General features: G+C 35.8%; 1 protein-coding gene across 2 annotated transcripts in view; it reads right to left on the bottom strand.

Annotated features, from left to right (window-relative positions):
- LOC113054721 (cAMP-specific 3',5'-cyclic phosphodiesterase 4D-like) overlaps positions 1–21,945 on the bottom strand; it is a 169,097-nt gene that overhangs the window by 132,454 nt on the left and 14,698 nt on the right. For both annotated transcript variants that reach the window (XM_026220467.1, XM_026220469.1), the window contains exon 2: positions 21,150–21,235. In XM_026220467.1, coding sequence (XP_026076252.1) covers positions 21,150–21,191 — 42 coding nt within the window. In that variant the 5' untranslated portion in view covers positions 21,192–21,235. The remainder of the gene's footprint in view (positions 1–21,149; positions 21,236–21,945) is intronic.

Here is a 21,945-nt window from a genome sequence, read left to right as displayed (position 1 = left end):
TAATGTGATCAAAATCAAAAGGAGAAAAAAATCTAAACAAATAATAAGACCAATAGCACATTTTCCCCCAAATTACCAGATGGTGTCTGAATCTATTATTCTCATTTGTGATTCTCATTACTGTAATACTGTATTGTTTATTTTTTTACTATAAAATGAACTAAATATTTAACTAAACAAAAAGCAGTACAATGATGTAGATATTATAATAAATATTGGCCTAAAATCAGATTTTGGGTTAAAATATAACCTGGATTTGTTCTTGACAGACTTCATTAGATTCATCCTATAAATAGATTTGTAGAAAATGAGTGGTTATATAGAGGCACCCTGAGATGAATTTCCAAATTAAGTAAATTAATTTCTTTAAAGAGTATGTCAAACCTCTTGGGACTCTTGGGGCTATGAATCAGTCTGAAGGTAATCTGCCTAATCCTTTTTTGTATGTGAAAAAAAAAACATGCTGAAGTGTGCAACAAATAAAATTTTCATTTAGTTATTCTATCATATTTTGGTACCACACTTCCCGTCTCATTTTTAAGCCACATTTAATATTTTTCCCATGAGAGAGGCACTTAGTTTAGCTTTCTAAACAGTCTTTCGTGGTGTCCCAAAATGAGCTTGGCAAAAAAAGACATTGCCCATAAAGCTTGTGTTTTCTGGGCTTACAGTCATTAATTATTAAGATTTCAAATGTTCTGTCATGCATCATTATTTATGGAACAATTAACCATCACAATTCTCCAAAATAAAATCAAAGAATGTGCTCTCTTTAGAAGCAATATAGTAACAAAGGAGGCCAAGAAGACAGCGACTGACAGTAAGGAGGAGAAAAGTAAAAAACAAAAAACAAAACAAAAACATAATATTCACATACAATATATACAGTACACTACACTTAATTCCCCTGGATAAACTCTATGATGCCCACAAACTTCTCTGGAGATTCGCCTAATAGGCTGTGTTTACATTACTAGAGCTATTTTCCAATGCAGGGAACTGGTATGTGTGCAGCATCCGTTCACTCTGCGTGGGTCCTATAGGGACTGCTGAACTGTGTTGCAAAGAGATGGAAAGAACGCTGTCAGAGGAAAGGTAACAAAGCCTTTATGTGTCGACGTGTTTTCCTTTTCCCAGGCTGCTACTTTATTAGCACAAGTAGTTAGACACAAAACTTATAAAGAGAGAGGTTTCCGTGGAAAAGAAGACAGCGTCATTAATTTGCATTTTGCATGGCTTCATTTGCCCATGTGTTACAAAATAAAAGTGCAAGTAAAACTTATTTCAAGCTCTCGTTCTCTCTCTATAAACTGGGCCAATAACTTAAAGCATTCATCATGAATGCATGTACACAAAAAGTATCAAAACAGCTATCAAATTAAAACTCACCTCTATTTTCCCTTTTTGCAATAAGCCCCTAATGCACAATTCATTATTTTATGAGTAGTTTGACTCATCTACTGAAGCCTGTGGGCATGTTGAAAGCTGCGGCCCCCAGCACAAAGCATCAAGGGCTTCATTTATAGTCTCAGCAACATCTCACACCGAAGGCACATAAAATGCATCCATGTGACTAAACAAGGGGACAGAATTAGCGAAAGAAGCGTGGTTGGTTGGCTGTCTGGAGACAGACGCCACAATATCATGAAAATTGCAGAAACACAATAAGATGATGTTCAGCATGATTATAGAGTCAGAGTCACATCAAGGGGGGCGGGTGGGAGACAGGGGGGTTTAAAATAGTCTTTCAAATCGGCTGTGGAGATGCAGATCACAGCGATGGTTTGAATGGTCCGGTGCACAGCGGAACAAAAGGAGTGAACCCTTCACCTGCGGCTCATGGCAGAACGCGGCACTTTGTTCGGTGAGAAAACAGAGAAAGGGGAATGTGAGGCTAATTTAAACTATTTGCCAGTTGCATTCTGGGGAAAAAAGGGAGGCAGAGGTTATCGGTTGGGTGTGGGCTTGAACGGTTTGAACATCTTCCTCTGGACAATGGAGCATGAGTCATGCTTGAGAGCTACTGAAAGCTAGATTGACTGAAAGGCCTAAAAACAACCAGAACTGATCGATAGACGTTTATAAAAACAGATCTGAGTTGGCAGTGTTCAGAGCTGGAAAATACTTTTAAACGAATTCTATATTAATATAGAATAACACAAGCCAGTCAACTATTTTACATGGTGGAATCAAATTTGAAATTCAATTTTAATTATGATATTAATTTTAATAATAATATATTAAAGATTAGCTAATCATCATGCTTAAAGGGATAAGTGATTTCTTATAGCATATTACTTTAAAAATGTAACAGTGGGTTTATATTATACATACATATTAGGGTTGGCACGGTTCGGTTTGTTTCACGGTTTTAGATTCACGGTTTTCGGTATGGTTCGGTATGTGCTATGTTTATGGAAAAACTATACTTTCTATAAAAAAAAAGAATAAGAATATTATATCCAACTACAGGGAACAGCACAAATAAATAAAATAAAGTTAAGATACAAACAATAAACAGTGATTTTCTTTTTTTCTTTGTAATTTTTTTTTTTAAGTTTTTAGGTACAGAAATTAAAAAGTATTCAAATGTAAAAGAGCATTGCATGTTGGACTGCATAAATTAAAGATGCTACTTTATTAAAGTTACAAAAGCTTTTAAATCAAGAGCAGTGAGATATTTCTTTGTTGTTGCTGTTCGATTAATATAAAGACTGTCACTTTAAGAGAATGCACTGATACAGTAGGCATAGGTTCAGCCGGCTATGTCTGCTCTAGGATACTTACCAAGACAGGAATTTTCACATATGTTTTGTCTCAATTTGTCAATTTAAACAGAGAAAGAGCAGAGAGATCTTAATATTTGCACGTGTTCTGAGCAGGTTCTGAGGCGCGGCTATGCGTGCTTTGGAAGTTGGGATGAGCGCATGTACACATCTTCTCACTGCGCGCGAGCTCGCGTCCTCTGTCTTTTAAATTTTTAAACTGACAAAGCTTAAATGAGTCTAGTTTAAACATACCAACGTGTGCTCTTCAGATCTCATCTGTGCACGCGCTCGCTATCAGCACCTGGATAATGACGGAATGAATAACTGCTCATATTCCAGCATGCAGCATTCACATTGATCAAGAGTGAGTGATTTGACCAGGGTTTTTTTTCTTTTTTTTTCTCATCGCTGTTATTGTAATGTATGGGAATCCAGAATGCACATGCATCAACAGAAACATATATTAGCTGAACCCTGTTTGTTTTACGTGTTATTTATACCAAACCATATTACAGATGCTTTGTCAGATTTAAGTTTAACCGCGGTCCCAGCGCGTGCTGAACCGTGTGTGGTGAACCGAACGGTTCGGGTTTTTTTCAGCGAACCGTGCCACCCCAATACATATACACCACGATTTGAAAATTCGGAGTCAGTAAATTTGTATATATTTAGGATATATTCTGTCTGTAGGATATATGCAGGAAGGATACATTAAACTGATAAAAAGTGACATTAAAAACTTCTAAATTCTAAATGATAAAATAACGGTTTCAAATAAAGTTATTTTGAATTTTATATTCAAAGAATCCTGGAAAATTATGATAATAATAATAAGAAATGTTTCTTGAGCAGCAAATCTGCATATTAGAATGATTTCTGAAGATCATGTGACACTGAAGACTGGAGGAATGATGCTCAAAATACAGCTTTGATCACAGGAATAAAATATGTTTTACAATATTTTCAAATAGAAAATAGCTATTTTAAATTGTAATAATATTTCAAAACTTTACTGTTTTTCTTTACTGTTCTTTTGCTGTTTAATCAAATAAGAGTCTTCTTTGAACAATATGAAAAATTCTTACTAACTTAACTTTTGAATGGTATTGTATAAATACACTTTTAAAATGGCTAAATTATTCTTATTCTTCTTCTTATTATTATTATAAATATTAGTTCATATTCAGTGTATGATGGGATGCAACAAAAATGCTTTTTCCTGCTTGAAATGATAATGATCCCAACTGGCCCAGATGGTAAATTAATCATAGGTGTTCTGTTGCTCTCTGCAGATGTTAAGGCTCCTGAATTTGCTTGCAGTGGGTGAACATGGCCATCTCCATCACTGGAGGATGAGCTAAAATATTCATGTCATTTCACAGTAGCTGAAATAGTTCACAGTCACTGGCTGTATATATGAAAAGAGCCAGTCAAGTCACCCAAAGAGACCAAGACTGTTCTCTTTACTCCAAACGGCCTTGACTCACTCAATAGGAATGTGAGGCAAATGTTGTTTTGTGCAAATATCACATCTAATTGTGTGTGTGTGTGTGTGTGTATACACAATTTACGCCATTTGTCCTTCACAAACACAGCCTTATCCCTCAATGTTATTTATCCCTTCCTGGATGGCCTGACAGTATTTCAGAAAGTGAAAAAAATCAGGAAACATCCATCCAATATGTGAAGTATTATAGGGTTCAGGAAATAAATCAGCTGTTTTATCACTCATCTGTCAGTCGAGGTATCCCAGGAGTTACAGGAGCCCGTGTGCAGCGGGAGAGATCGGATCAGCGCAGTACAGCTGTATACCATCCAAAAGCTGTTCCTGGTAATAACTAAGAAGCCATTTACAACAATAATTTGGCAGATCAGACAGCATGAGTTATGTTTTGGCTTTTACTAAGTCCAAACCTTCTCTTAGATGCCTCGATTGTCTCTTTAGAGAAGAATCATATAATTTTCTCGAAAAAAGCATTTTTATTACTTTTAAAGTCAACGTGAAATATTATTTGCAACTCTTTTACTTGTGTTATATGCCATAAATTCCAGTAAGAAAGAATATTAGTTGGAAAAAAAGCTGGTGCTTTTTTGGTCATTCAATTAATTTTGTCATTGGAGTTTCTGAGAAAAAAAAGGCGGGGGGGAAACTAACAAAAAAAATCTTACTGACCCCAAACTTTTGAAAAGTAGTGTATAATTCTTTAAGATAATATTGTGAATTTGAATGATGAACGTACACATTTCTAAATTTAAAATGCATTTTGATATTTTTGTGAGACATGAAATGAAAAAATGCCAGGGTGGTGTAAAACATAAAATATGTTTGAATTCTTTGAAAATTGTGGTAACTCAAGGATATATTCAAGGTGTGATGCAAAGATGGACTTTTGGAATTCAAGCAATGCTGTGCCCTGAATGACTGCATCAAACAAACGAAGCAGAAGAAATGCCACCATTGACAGCGCCTGCTCAGAATGCCATACCTTCACATCTAATAGATGGATTCCCTGAAGATGGATTCCTACTGTAAATTTCCATAGTTACATTTGTAGAGACAATACTGATGGTATTGGAGCAGCAGTGATGATCATCACAGGAGCTCGCAGTGCATGTACAGGCACGACAACTGAGAAACGCAGTTCTTTTTTGCAAATGTATGTAAGACTCGTGTGTAAGAAATGTAAATCTCGCTCTCTCTGCTCTCACCAAAGCCGCTGCGAGTCATGCTAGAGTTTACGGCACGTCAAAAACAGGTATGCTGTGCATCCATTGAGATGATGAACTGAAAAAAGCATAGATCGCTTGACGGAGAGTGATACTCGGAATCACTAAGTGTGTTCGGCAAGTGAAAATATATCTGAGCTAAACTTACTCGTAGCCTCCAATCTACACACTGGCGAGTAAAGTCTGAGAATTTATTAGCCATTGGCTAATATTAGACATCATATATTCACCCAGAGTGAAGATTTAGTCACATATGCATACATATTCGTTGGAATAACTAATAAATTGTGCATAATAAAACCAGGAATATGTTCTGAAAAAGCAATAACTCATGTTGACTTTATTGATTCACAATATAATACAGGTGTCATTTGGGTCCGTGTTATTCAAGTTTCATTGATCCAACTCTGTATTTTCCCTTGGGAATCACATTCTTGAACACATCCATGATGAAGACCTTAAAAACCACAAGGGGTGGCAGAGTATCTTCTGACAAAAGACAAATAACCTCAAGTTCTCCCTCTCATCAGTTGCAATGATCACTCTCCGTGTTGCTTCTGCAGCTCCTGCGACCTATGGATTCCCGCTTGAATTGCAATTAAGCACCCCATCAGTCTTTCAGAGGAAGCTTTGATGTCGTATATGTAGTTTATCTTAAAGAATCAATCAGAATAGCAAGGTGAATGAATTTCCCCCAAAAATGAAGAATGGTAATCAGTGCATCACGATGATTTTGATAATCGCATTCTGATGTTGCTTACTCACGCTTAAAAATGCGCTCATCATGACTTGAACGTGAAATCCTATTATGCAAATGTGTTGCATTGCCGCCTCCCATTAGGTGCTGTGTGACCATTAGGATATTTTATCATTCAGCCCTCCTGCTTGACAGAGACTAAAACTTTCTGGCCCAAAAACATTTCTTACCTCCAAGCAGTCCAAGTGATAAATGGATTTGCCAGTACCGATTTAAACATGAAATGGGAAACGAAACAATAATGGCTTTGCGATTGGAGTCTGCGTCAGAGGAAATGATCACTATAAACTATTGAGATTTAATTCTTATATCAAGGAAATGTGACCTTATTCATAATCTAAGGCAGTCTAAGAAGAGAAAAGAGAGATATTCACTGACTGTCATAACAAACCGGCTTGTGTTTCTATTTATTTAGACCAGTGTAATTATTGCAGGGAATATTCGCATAGCAAGAAAAATTAGATTTTATACTAGGTTGTTGTGAATGGTTGCAACGTGGTTGCTAAGATGATCAACAAAACACATAACGATTTGTGGGGTGTAACAATACACTGATATGGAACTATACATCACTTTGACAATTAACGATATGATGCATCAATTTATATCTATCTTAATATATCTATATATAGAGAGAGAGCCTAAAAGCCCCATATGAGAATAAAAATCAAGAATTTGAAACAGTGCAACTGTTTCCAATATAACCAAATTTTGTTGTGTACATTCTAATGCATTTTAGAAGCCACAATTTATTTTACAAGCCAAAGATGTGCTGTCATCTGGCGACTGATGATCTCCTGTGCAACTTGATTTATTTATATATTTTGATGACTTTATTTTTCTATATTAAAGTCGACATGAAAAGGAAGTTGTGATCATCTCTTTGTCCCTATTGTAATGTATATCCACGTTAAATGTCTTCTTGAACAAGAAAAAAAATGTAGCGTAGTATTTAATTTGGTTAATTTGTGTACGGATAAATCATTAGTAAACACTGCAATATTCCATCCAAAATTTCATTGATATTTAAAAAACTTGATGTTGAAGTCCCAACCGGGATACAGGATTTGCACTTTTTCAATTAAATGCTCAGATTATATTTTGGTTGCATTTGTGAGTTAATAAAAAAGTGGCTGATTGTATAAAATAGGCCCAGAATATCAGTATATCAATCACAGCACCCTGAATCTACTCAAATTGCAATCGTATCACAGCATGTTTCGAGGTATGAGCAAATACTGTTTCGCTAGGAATAAATGTCAGACCGTATCATGCCAAAACGTTCTATTTACAGCCCTAATGATTTGAGGAATCATTCATGTCTACAGCACAAACACAGCAGGATGAGCTACACACAAGTTTGTTCTGCACCCATTTCCTCCATCATTCTCTACAAATATCGTCTAATGGCTCTTTCCGGCCATTTAAGACCCATTAAATCTCTAGCACCCATTTCTAAAATGGTATAATTTAAGCCTGCAGTACTTTTTCATACACATTTCCAACAAACAACCTTAAGACCTCCATGTCATAGAGAAAGCACACTTGAGTCTTTTTCCATTAGCTCAGGATTGGCTCCAAAAGCGTCGCTCTCGATACATAACGTCATATGTCCCAGGATGCACAGCTATAATCCCAGGCAACCCCATCAGAGAGAGGACTGCAACAAGTGCCGTAAGAAGGTTGTTGGTTCTGTGTTTGGAGCAGTAGCTCTGTCTAAGGCTAAGCCCTCACAGTTGCGTTATATTTTTAGACATGTGAGGCAAAAAAAAAAAAGCCCAACAGACTCAGAGTAACTGTCAGCTGGAATAAGAGATACAGCTCCACCCTACAGCGATTCTGCAAAGCTGGCATTAACATTTTAATTGCATAAAATAAGCCAGTGTAACAGAGTTGAGCGATTGCAGACTATTCTGATAAAGCAACAAACATTCCCCCTGTCAATATTACTGTGCAACTGTGCCATGCTTGTAATGATAGCTTAAACAATCACCAATCATTTAAATATACTGTAATATTGCTGTAAGATTCTTTGGGGCCTAATGGATCAGTGCAATGAATAAAACTCCATAATAATGTAAAATTCATGAGTACTTTTCAAATCGCATCATCTGCTCTAACCCTTGAAAGAAGAAGTGTTTAAAAAGGGTCATATCTTGGAAAACAAGAATATTTTGCACTTTTCAAATAAACGACTTTAATATGCTGTGAAGACATAGTCACATTGATAACAGTACTCTTTCTTCAGACTGTTTATGTAAAACTAAGCAAGCAACTTGACACACAATGAGCGGCATTGTGACCAGCTGTGTATACGGATGGTAAGCAATAAAAACAGATATAACAAGACAACTTTAATTCTAAAGAAAAACAAAAATAAAATTCTGCAAATGATTAGTATAGGGGCCCATTTATAGACCTGAAATGAATGGAGTTGCAGTGGTCAATGGGACGTGTGTGTGAACCATGAGAGAGATTAGCTGAAGCTCTCAGGCCTGAGTGAATCTTTTACACATCTCACTCAATAGAGCATGACACTGTGAATCCACAACAGCAGAACGCATGGTCAGCCCTGCCGCCCTTCTAAGGTAGTGACTCATGATTCTGCAGTAAAAGTCTATTGCATAAAGGTTGCTCTTTCATAGCTCAGGGGGATTTCAAGCTATCATGGATTCATCAGTGGGTTTGGCTAATGCAAATGTCACTACTATTGCTCAAACATGCATACATGAATGAGTGAGAGATTTTCATTTATGCATTTTAGTAGACTATTTAAACAAAATGTATGTCATTTGTGAAAGTTGCCCTGCAAACCAGTGTTGTAAGACTTTAAATATATATTTTTAAAAAAATTCTTGATGTATTTGTTTCTTACAAACATGCAGCTTTTCACTTTGATAGATTTGATTCATGTGGATTACTTGTGGGTTATTATGATGTATTTATCAACTGTTTGTACTCTCATTCTGACGGCACCCATGCACTGCAGAGGATCCTTTGGTGAGCAAGTGATGTAATGCTCAATTTCTCCATACCTGTTCTGATCAATAAATGCATCAACAAATCTACAGTTAAGTTAATAAACTATATTGCATGCCAGAAGAAACATATAGCATTTGTCATTTGATCGAAGCAATAAGGCACTCGAGGATGCATGTTTAAATCATGTTGTTATGCATAACGAGAAGCAGAGGCTTATTGGTTTATTAAATCAAGCAGCACAGAAATAAATGAGAAAATAATATGCATATAAGTAGCGTCACATAACATACAGAGTCCTTTATTAAAAGAAGAAGGTATTTCCCTGCTGGTCATTTAGATTTCACCTGGATGCTCATTGGATTGGAATAGAGATCATAAATAGTAAATGATCTCTAGAGATTGAAATGGTAAGACTGATATGAGTGTGAAATTCTCAGATTGTTACTGAATAGACAGCAGCTATTAATTCAATTAAATGGTTAATCATTTGAATAATGTATCATGCATTCAGTCCCTAAGCGTGACAGATAAACAGCATGCAGCTGCAGTCAGATTATGCACAACTAACTTCTGGATGATTCTGTTGAGAATCGCAGTGATGCTTGTTTTGTTGAAGGAGTCGTGTTTATTTTATTTTTTTTACAGCATCTAGGATTTATGATGTCAGCAGATAGACAACACTCATTTATTTTACTTGCCTCTCTGCGGATCTGAAAATAGCAAATAAAAAAAGTACATTTTAGGTGCTTGCAATGGACAGAGCCCTTATGTGCCAATCAGTCTCAGTCTTAAAAAACAACTTTCCGAAGGAACCAGAGGTTTAGAAAACTCTCATACGCTTGGTTAAATCCAGGATGTGAAGTGGCATTCTCCAACATTTTATTTTCCTGATATGACAATTTCAGTCAAACAGGACATTCAACTGAAAAAAAAAAAAAACGAAGATTGATTGTGGCCTTCAGGGATTGACTGGATTGTGAAAAATGTCCATCTTGGTGAGTATTCAGGTAAACAGTTTTGGAGCTGAAATAGTTAAGAAAGAAAATGCATGTTGTGTGCTGAATCTGTGCTCTTAAAGAGACAGCAGTGTTATTTTACTTTTGATTATTTCATTTCTGTAGTATTTCTTACCTATACCCAGGGGCGTCGCACCCGTGGGGGATGTGGGTGTTTTAACACCCACACTTTTCCCGGTGAGAGGGTTCGACACCCGCACGTTTTCTGCAGTTTTTCCGCAGTTTTGCACAAACGCCTTACTACAGTCACTCCTCCGTTTCTCTGGCCGCTCTGTGTCTGCGCTCGCCGCGGCTGCCTCCTCCCCCCTCCCTCTCATGACACCTGCTTTGAGCCTGACCGGCTGATGATTGGCTGTTCTGCCTTAAGTCCCGCCTCTCTTGGGGTGTTATTGGTCAGCTCGTGCTGAGGAGGCGGGCACCTAGGCGGGAAGAGTTTGGGAAGATGTTCTGTTATCGTTTTTGTTGACATGTAGAGTGTTTTCGGTATTATATTTCTTTTTTTAGACTAATGCTAATTTATATTATTGGGATATTGTTCAGCAGCTAGCTAAATTCGGTTATGTAACGTTATGTGGCATGCAATGTATAACATAACTGTGATGAAGAAGGCAGGGAATTGCCAAGGAGGCTGGACAAACTGGCATTGTTAAGCAGTGTATTTATGGGTTCATTGCCAGTGCAACTGATTTTGATATTTTGAGCATTGTTTGTTGATTAGCTAAATACTTTTGTGGATACTTACTGAGTGTTTGATTGTAACGTTACCTGTTGAGGACAAAAAAGTGAGAAATGATGACATTGTTTGCCTACCTGTTGAAGAATTATGAAAGAAAAATTTATATTATTTTAATGTTTAAAAACAGTAAATTGTTACATTATTTATACCACCAGAGAAAAAGCTCTGTGTGGGCGTTTTTTTTCTCTCCCCTTTTTCTAAGTTTTTTTTTAAAATGTAGGATCTTTTTTTTTTTCCCCAGCCAAACTTTAAGCCCTGCATTTTGTACCCCTCTGTCACTGTATTCAGCTTTTTTATTTTATTTATTGTTTATAAACAAACCACATCCATCCCCCACACTTTTGAAAAGCTTGCTACGCCCCTGCCTATACCTATACTATAATTAGATCCACCTTCTCTCTTTATTCTATTGTATTTATCTTTGCTTTCATTTCAATTTGTTTGTTTGTTCTATTTTATTACTGACCGTTTATTTTTTCTTTGTTTGTTTTTTGTTAATTCATTTCAAAGTTTCAAATAAAGCCTCCATGTACTGTTTGTAAGCAATTGCAACAAATTACCCAAATTATCAAACATTTATGAGATATTAAAAATATTTATATGTTAGTATATATGGCAGTTTCCCCTGTGAATGAAGTGTCTGCCAACCCTGGTGTTCCAGTGTGCTGGTGATATAACATCGTATTAGGAATCAGCGCTCTCATTACGTAATAAATCATCATTAGCAACAGCTTATAAACAAACCAATTAAGAGGGAAGCCTGGACACTGGTAACACACCCCGGTTATTACGCTGTAAAGTACACTGACATCATGGCTTCTTATTGATTTAACAGACAATTACTAGATACTCATCTGCTGTTTATAGATCCAGATGTGGTGAAGAATAAATCACTAAAATCGGTTATTTGGAGTGCCCAAACAGATATTAGCTACCTATTAAGACTCACCTCTCAAGGGTTCATTAGTAATGGTTCAACAGAGAGGGATTGTCCATGCTAAACGTGTGGCTATAGCTCAATAGTCCTCGTCCTCCAGCACTGGACCGTTTGCTTAATTGGTTTAAAATTGAAGACCACATACAAATGTATGAATAAGGTGTAGGACATAATTGAAGAAAACCAAATGAAAGCAGTCATGCACCTGCTGCACGCTGGTGTTTATTGTCGCTCTGAGCCAGGTCGGCTGAGTTGAATTTATGAGTGTTCTTAAGTAGGTCAAGCTCATCATCGTTTGAAGGTCTGTGAAGAGAGGCGAGTTTCTCCTTGGGGACGCTTATTGTTTGCGCTATTGTTTGTATTTCTGCTGCTCTGCGGCTCTTCAGTCATCTTGTAATAAGCAACTCTATTCAGAGAAACAACGGAAAAATTGGATGCTGCCTGGATTTAATGGTGCAATCAAATAAAAAGCCCTCATGATAATTAGACCGCATTTTCATAAGGCCACCTCGAGTCTATATAATAATGAGTTTGCTAAGAGAAGCTTTACTTCTTATGTTGCTCACACTAGGGTTTTTTACAAAATGAGAAATGAAATGTTCATTTTCTGGTGACTGGACTTAAAGTTTTTGCTTGATGGACCCCAAAAAAAAATATTGCAGGCTGAAAAATTCAGATTTACATTGAAGGAGAGACCTGGGTCATTTCTTGATATGATATCTTTGAGACTTGATAGTGAGTTACTCTGATGTAAACCAGTAAGAAACCACCTAAATGCTGTAACAAGCACCTAAGAACCACTCAGAATGCCCAGGAAACTCAGAAAGTAGCTCTGCTACTAAATTTATACAACATTTATTTTAAAATGACTCTCCCAGTACATCTATGATCAGATGATCAGCTGTTCCTCCAAATCCTCCAATGTTGTTACAGAAAGGGTGAAGCTGATTGGTTGGTTCTTGTCACATGACCTGCTGTGCGCTTGCGACATTCTGAAAAGTTGAGATGTTTTTATCTCGTTGCGGATGGAAAAAACTAGTGCGTTACACCGCATAGTCACGACCACGTCACTATCTGAGCGCGCTTGCCACGCGTCTACATTTGAAATAACCAGCTTGAGAGTGCAAAAGTGATATGATACTATTTAAAACCCTAGAAACACCCAGAACTCCCTTGTAAATGATTAAAAACACCATAGCCACCACTTAACAATTACTAAGAACACCTTAGAAATCAATAGAACACCCAAGCAACTCCTTAAAAACCCTAGCAACAACCTCACATCCACTCCGGATTCCATAGAAACCAACATAACACTTGTGTCACAGCAAAACTAGCGCTGGCTGCAAGCATTGCTGGGGCAACCACTTAAAACACCCTATTATATTAATAATAAATACATTAATAATAATCCTAACTAGAAACCAACAGAACACTCTTTCCACTGCAGAACCAGCCCTGACTGTGAGGTTTGCTGCGACAAGTACCACTCGTAATTTCTTCAAAAAACAAAGAAGTCTACTTGTCCTCTTTTTTCATTTTTTACCCAGATGTAACAGGCAGCACTGTGTGTGAGGAAGCAGTTCTAGAGCTTGTTAAAATGGATCGGTGGTGAAAGAGTCTCATTGATATTGTAAGTGGCAGGGATGGGTGAAGGGTACGCAGTCTGATCCACTATATCTCTGACAGGCCATTGGAGTCTGCAGTGAGTGGGCGCCCGTGTCCCATTACCGCGGCTCGTACACTAGCAGCATGTCATCTAGAGAGCCGTCAGGGCCTGAGCCTAATGCACAGCAGCAGCAGCGGCAAACAATCTCTGCCACCACCAGAGGGGATGTACTGTATGCACATGTCCACACTGCCGCGGTTAGACAGTGCCCAACTCCAGCAAGAAATGAATGAATGACACAGCCTCCTATGCATACAGATCTCTCTATATCTCAGAGAAGCGTCTCGTCATTGTTATTCCTGCTGCCCTCAGGTACTGCCGCTGTTTCAATCACATAAGGGTCGACAAACAAGGTCACGTGACTGGGTGAAGCCTGTCAGAAACATATCCAAGTTATTCTTCACCACATAAACAAGCAAAATAAATATATCTGCATTAAAGTGCCCCTGTTATGGATTTTTGAAAAATACCTTTCATGCATTGTGTAACAGGCTCCTAGTGAATGAAAACATCCTGTAAAATTTTACATCTAAAAGTGCACCGTGTATAAAGTTATTGTTTTAAAAATATATATTTATATATATATATATAGTCAAATTAGTCATGAAAACGAGTAATTTTTCAAATGAATCTTAGGCCATGTCTTCACGTGAATGGGTATTTTTATAAACAGTTCTTCCTTTTTCCATTTAAAAAAAAATCTCTGTCCACATGAAAACACAAAAACATGCTATCAAGCACTGTCAAGAGCATGACAACAGCTGGCGATATAATTTCAACCGTAAAGCTATGTTGGTCAATCAGAAGCCTGAAAAAGTTTCCAGTAGGCGGAGATAGCAGCACATGCTCCGACATCACAAGCAAAAGTCTCCAGTTCCGCTGTCTACATGATAACAGTTTTCTAAAATGTTCTGTTTCAGTGACCTGGTGCTGTGTTTGCGTGTGGACGAACAGCCATAACGCATAGAAAAAACTGCGGTTTTGAAAATACCCGAGTTTGTGTGGACAGGGCCTTAAGCTGTTTCACGTTGACTTCCACATGAAACATTAGCAAATTTATGACTGCCCACTAGTTGCGTGCGCAGACCCGGGAAAACGTGAACCTCCCCTCTCTCAAACACCGTAGCGGATTACTGTGGAGGAGACGCTGTCCTCTGCACTGTGAGGGTAAATTCATTATGTTACGGTTAGGATATTTAGAAAAACTCTAAACTCATTTTCTCCTCCAACTTCAAAATCATCCTACATCACTGCAAAAACCCTGACCCATTGTTTACCAAGTGAACATGCAAGGAGGATCATATTCACTTTACAAAAAGTCATGGCTTAGTGGTTAGAGAGTTTGACTCCTAACACCAGGGTTGTGGGTTTGAGTCTCGGGCCGGCAAAACCATGACTGAGGTGCCCTTGAGCAAGGCACTGAACCCCCAACTGCTCCCCAGACGCTGCAGCATAAATGGCTGCCCTCTGCTCCGGGTGTGTGTTCACAGTGTGTGTGTGTGTGTACTGCTGTATGTGTGCACTTTGGATGGGTTAAAAGCAGAGCACGAATTCTGAGTATGGGTCACCATACTTGGCTGAATGTCATTTCACTTTCACTTTTTTTTTCACTTTCACAAAAAAAATAAAAATAAAGGTAAAACAACGATGTAGGATGATTTTGAAGTTGGAGGACAAAAGTGTTTGCCGTTTTTACACATACATACATTTAGACATCTTGAACCGTTGTACACAAACATAGTATGCATGCACCTCGCAGAGCTAGACAAGACAAGCATTTGTGGTTAAAAAGTGTATAAATATTTTTTTACAGAAAATTACAGATTGTTTGGCTAGATAAGACCCTTATTCTTCGGCTGGGATCATGTAGAGCCTTTGAAGCTGCACTGAAACTGCAGTTTTAATCTTCTATCCACCACTGAAGTCTACTATATGGAGAAAAATAGTATAATGTTTTCCTCAAAAACCTTAAATTCTTTACGAAGTATCAGGAAATTTGTATTCTGAAAGTGGAGTAATTGTTTTAATAACTGTTGCTGTCATGTACTCTGCACTGTAGCATGAAAAATATCTATTTAGTTGTGTGTGTTGTGTTTGCTCTGTGCTGCTTGTTGGTCTCTGTCTAACCAGCTAACAGCAATATATGTTCAATTCAATGTATATCATAAGACAATAAAAGTGTTTTTTGGCCTTGCATTCCTGTCAACCGTTGGGGACTCCCAAAGCCAAAATATTAACCTTTCATAACCCATAATAGGGACATATTTTTTAGAGTATTATTATTACATCATGGATTGTACCATTTTAGTTTATAAAAAAATATTTTAATTGGAAAACAATCTGTTCTCACCACTTTTACTATAATATTTTACCCGAGTCATTTTCTTAAAAAGATAAATAAATAAATAAATAGATAAATTTAATAACATTTTAATTCTACACGGTTTTAAACACAGGCTTCAATGTCATTATGTAATTTATTTTCTTGAGATATTTACTGTTATAATGAGAATAAACATAAAAAAAATTAAGGGAAAAAAACACCCACACATTTACAATAATTTTAATTGCAATGTGTTTTTTTGTTCTAATAAATAAATAAATGTATAATTATATGTATATGTGTATGCATATATGAATGTATACATTAGTCAAAACTATTAAACAAGTTTAAACAAATAAAAGTCTAAATAAATAGGCAAAAAATAGTCTAAATAAAAAATGGTCTAAATAGATGAATAAATCAATCGATCAAACTTGTACCTAAAAGTAGGGTTTCATTTCTTAATACAAATAAAAATATTATTTCTTTTTTGTTCCTTTTTTTTATTTTGACCTGTACATGTTTTTGTGAGATTTACCTTATCAAGATAACTAAGGCAATTGTTGTTTTGTGTACGTTTATGCAAATCATCATTTTCTATTAAAAAAGTTCCAGGAAGAGCATTTGTTTGATAAGTGGGTTGCTGAGTGTGCTTGAAAGGCAGATGCTGCGTTGCCTTCTTTTGATCTGTGAAAATTTCAGGCCGCTACTGGTAAGATCTTCTTCTATTACTGTTAATCAGATCAGATTAATTGAATCAGGAGCTACCGGGATGCGATCAAACATGTGGGACTCCACATCGCAGCTAATGTTCTGCTCTGAGGTTAGCAGAAATGTGTGTGTGAGCGGATGAAAGGACGCTGTCTATCTGACAGACAGATGCTACATGACATGCCTGCGTATATGGATAAATGCAAACCTATGAATAACCTGCTTTTGAAAAAAAAAGGGCATGTTGTCAAGCACTGCCAGAAAGAAAGGGGTGTGCCTTTTAAAGAATCAGCCAATCACAGCACGCCGATGACAAAGCTACTAGGAGGAGATGGCTGATTGAGGAAAATAGTGGTACATTACTGTTGTGCTCCAGATAATTCATTACACCAGGCATTGAAGATACAGTATAAAGAATAAGGCTTACAGATGGAAAGCCATGGGTTAAGGCTTCTAATGACTTGTGAGCATTATTTGCCAACCTATTCTATCTATTTATTGCTCAGAGGTTGCTTTTTCAAAGCTCAGGAGACTTAATGGAGTACTCAATTAAGCTTTGTTTAAATATCAACTCAGCTAGGATGTAAAATCCCTTTTAAGGAAAAGAAAAACGCCAGTAGTATTATAGTGCCATTGATCTGTTTTTGTTAATAGTTTTGGTCATTTGTTTTTGTTGTTATTTTTGTTCATTTCATTAAGTTATTTATAAAATATGACTTTCATATTTTAGTTTTGAAATTCATATTTATATTAGTTTTAGTTCAGTTTTTTTTTTTTGTTAAATAGTAGGGGTCATATGATGCGATTACAAGTTTTCCTTTCTCTTTGGAGTGTTACAAGCTGATTGTGCTTAGATAAGATTCCTGAAGTTGCAAAGACTAAAGTCTTAAAAACCAAAGAGATATTCTTTATCAAAGTCATGACTCTGCCACACCCCCCTAAAACAGCTGATTCAAACACACCACCACATGTCTACATCACTATGTGGAAATATTTTCATAATGCTGCCCAAATGTTCATGCAAAGAAAGGAGGCATGGTTTCAGTAACACAGTTAGTGTTGAAGCAGTCATGTCAGGAAGATGCTGTGTGTATCTAGGAGAATGCAGAAGCATTTTATGTGGCCTTCTGAGAGTAGATGGCTTTACAAATCTTTAAGATTACTTACAACAGAACAGCAACGCATTTGTGGACGATCGTTTCGTGAACCTAGGAGAGGAAGTACTTCTGACTTTGCTACAATCTGATGCTTCTGAATCTGCTACTGTAAGTACTGTATGATTTGTTATTAGTTTAAGTATTTGCTATTGACTGTTCAAATGCAGAGTTTTGTGCATCGTGTGTGTGTGTGTGTGTGTGTGTGTGTGTGCGTGTGTGTGTGTGTGTGTGTGTGTGTGAGAGATGGTCACACAGTGGAGTCAGCTATCTTAAGCGTCCGTGGCTTGTGTACTGCAAACACATACGAGCTTCTGTCTGTCACGAATCTCTGTTCCTCTTTTGGGTTTGAACTGATGGTAAAACTAAGGACATTATCTAAAACTAAGGACATTATTAACTGTCTTTACATTTATTTTGAAACATGAAGCTCGCAATTATGAAAAGGGGCGTTACATTTCTGACTAGTGCTTGCAGTGTTTGGCCAATCACAATGCACTGGGTCAGCTGGCCAATCAGAGCAGACCCCTTTAAATAGTTTTTATTACATTTTAGTTTTGTTTTTGTTTATTTTGTATTTATTTTGTATAGTTTTATATAGTTTAATATTTGTAAAATATGTCTAAATATTTTTTATTAAAGTGATAGTTCCCCCAAAAAGATCAGTCCCATCAATTACGTCGTTCCAAACCCCTAACACCTTCCTTCATCTTCAGAACATAAATTAAGATATTTTTGATGAATCCGAGAGCTACATAAACAACAATTCAACTGAATCTTTTCATTGTTAAAATAGTCCATGTGACATCAGTGTTTCAATCGTAATTATATGAAGCTTTGAGCTACTATGGTTGAATCACTGATGTCACATGGACTATTTTAACAATGTCCTTGCTAGCTTTCTGTGACTTGAATGTGGTTTTGCTGTCTATGCAAGGACGGAGAGATCTCGGATTTCAGCAAAAATGTCTTAATTTGTGCTCCAAAAGTGTTTTACAGGTTTGGAACAGTTTGGAACAGTTTTGGCATGAGGGTGAGTAATTAATGACAGAATTTTCATTTTTGGGAGAACTATTTTAGGTTACAGTTTTTGTTTATTTAGTTTTTATGTGACTTTTTGTGATGCTTATATTGTTTTTTATTAAGATTAAGTTTTTAGTTTGCTCAATTTGTTTTAGTTTTTTTTAAATTATGTCTACAGTATATAGTGTTATTACATTTTACTTTTTTAAATGCGTCCATAGTTTTTATGTTAAGGTTATTTAACTTTAGTATTGGGGGGTTCCTATGTCTAGTTTAACAGTTTAAATTTTTACTTATTTCTCATTTTAGTCACTGAAATAATTTGATGGTGAAAACTGTTTTCACTCAGAAATTGCAAGTAAGTTTCAAAAATAATTATAAATAATCAGTAACACATTGAATTAAATATTACATTTTATTGTAGTTTTGAGTATAATAATTTTATTTTTTATAATAAATTTATTTTTATTTTTTTTTGTAAAACAAAGTCCAGTAATTGAAAAATCTTTTTTACAGTGTACTTCAACTTAAACTAAACGAATATGTTGCCTTGGCAACTAGCTGAAATAAAATAAGATTAAGGATATTTATATTTCATTTTATTTTGATAAATGTTTAATTTATTTAAAGTAATGAACATGTTTATCTTTTCATTTTAGGTGTTGATAACTGTGATTGATGTACAGTATAGAGTATAGCACTTCAAAAATAATTAAATCATTTCTTGTAAGAATTTGGTGAGAAATGTCTCAGTTCATACTGAAATCTCAGACAATTTGGTATCTTGAGCAATTGAAAATAAGGATGAAGTCTTGTCTGAGATCAATATGAGCTTTTTCTCAGAAGAAAAAACTGAGAGGAGCAAGAGACTTACAAAGATTTCCTTATTACTGTCTAGAAGAAAGAACTGAGACAAATGATTTTTTTCATTTCTGCCGTAAGTTGCGCTCCACCTTGACTCCTCCAGCCCATGCAGCATCACTCCGAGATGCCATTTGGACACGTAATTATAAAAGCACTTAAAGGCAGCCAGCGCAAACACGCTCGTCATTGCTGGTGGTGCTCTGTGCCCTCATTTAAAGGCATTAGAAACGATTTGCAGCTGCTCTGCTGGTCACACATGACGTTGATGCTGCCTGGCGATGCAGAAAGTGACGTTGATCTCACACACTCTGTCACATTAAAGCTGTCCGACGGTGACACACACTTCCATAACAAATCACACGACTGACCCAAACACTGGATACATTTAGCAAAAGGGCAAGCATGGACCATTTTTAAGCTGACAATGTGAACTATAATGGACAAACATATTTAAATTATTGATGAATTTAACATCACTTATCTTATTTTTAAATTTTCAGTTTTCATTTGAATTTAATTAAAGTTTTGAAAATAGTTTTTTGGTTGTTGCTGTTGTTGTTTATTAGGTTCTATTTCAAATATGACAGTATATTTTTATTACGTTTTAGTTTTTAGATGTTGTATAGTAAGTTTTAGTTTTATGATTTAAAAAAAATTCTATAGTTAACTTTTTAGTAACTTTTAGTTGTTGTTTTTTTCTGCATAGTTTTAGAAATATTTTTATTTTTATATATAGTTTTTCCATATAGTTATTTACTGAAAAAAAAAACTTGGTGTGGAAAATATTTTCACAAATTCAGCAAGTAACGTTAAATTAAAAGTGACATTTTTAAGTAGAAAGACTGGCAACCCATTTACTTTGGTAATGTATTTCTGAGTATAGAACAGGACTTGACTTTACTCATCTGGAGTTGATTGGAATTTATTTGATTTATATATTATAAAGACAAAAAAAATTGTTTAGTGGTATAACATGCATGCACTGATGAATGATTCCAAACAATAGGAATGTGTATTGAGAAAGCAAATACAAAAAAAAAAAAAAGAGTCCCTTTAATTTCATTTTGACTTTAAATGAGTAATGTAATCGCTTCAGGTGCCATTGTTTTGTAATGACCAAATCAGAGCTGCATTTCATCAGCATTTATTTTGCTTTATTTACCACCATTTGCCTTTAAACTGCAATCCATTTTTTCCTTTCAGAAAATCTTGAATATTACATGTATCAACCAGAGCTCCCAGAATGACTCATCAAACCTCAAAGGCAAGGAATGATTGCAATTAAAAACAGTGAGAGAAATGAACATACTGTAAGAACGCAGGCTCTGATGGCTGTTATACTGCCGACAGGCTTTGTCTATATGCCAAATTAGTGGAACATAATAAAAATGCTTCACCCCATTCCAAAGATTCACATTTTGGGATTTATTCCTCATTAACACTTTGTACAGTGAAGGTACAGGAGTACTAAAATGTACTCACAGTCCCTGGAGAGTCTGCCGCTGTGCAGTCGATCTTTTTCATCCTGCGAGATGCTCCAGCATGTAATTCCTCACACAGTCAAAGTGCTAGAAGTGGAAAACAACAATAAAGCCAATTAAAGAGTCAAAATAGACCTAGTAAAACTGCTTAAGACATATAGGTATGGGTATGGGAGACCAAAATAGTCAATGAATCAGACGGCTCTGCTTCAGTTCCTACAGCAGTAAGCTGTTCATCTATACAATACTTTTAGGCATCATAGGCACCTTTACCAAATAAACTCATGAATACATAAATGCATAAAAAAAAATAAAAAAAATCACTTTTATATGCATAAGCAAAAAAAAAACTCACAAATTCATAAATAATTGTGTAAATGAACAAATAAATCAATTAATGAATGCATAAATACAAAAAATAAATTAATGCCTAAATGCATATAAACAAATGCATGCATGAATGAATAAATGCATAAATGTATTTATTTATGAATAAATGATTAAATGCATAAACAATGTATAAATAAATACATGCATAAACAAACATCTTTAAATAAACAAACGTATAAATGAATGCACAAATGAATGAACTAACATATGTATAAATAATAATGTATAAATGCATAAATAAATGAATGAATGCATAAACAAACAAAAACAGATGTATGAATAAATGTATAAATGAATACACAAAGAGATAAATGCATGAATGGATGCATGAATGTATGAATGTATGAATTGTGAAAGCATAAAACAAAATGTAACTAAAGGTATACACTATTTATATTTTGCATAAA

Source organism: Carassius auratus, chromosome 35 (assembly GCF_003368295.1).
Source record: "Carassius auratus strain Wakin chromosome 35, ASM336829v1, whole genome shotgun sequence".
NCBI lineage: Eukaryota > Metazoa > Chordata > Actinopteri > Cypriniformes > Cyprinidae > Carassius > Carassius auratus.
Note: the sequence above shows the minus strand (reverse complement) of the source record. Positions and strands in the feature narration are given on the sequence as shown.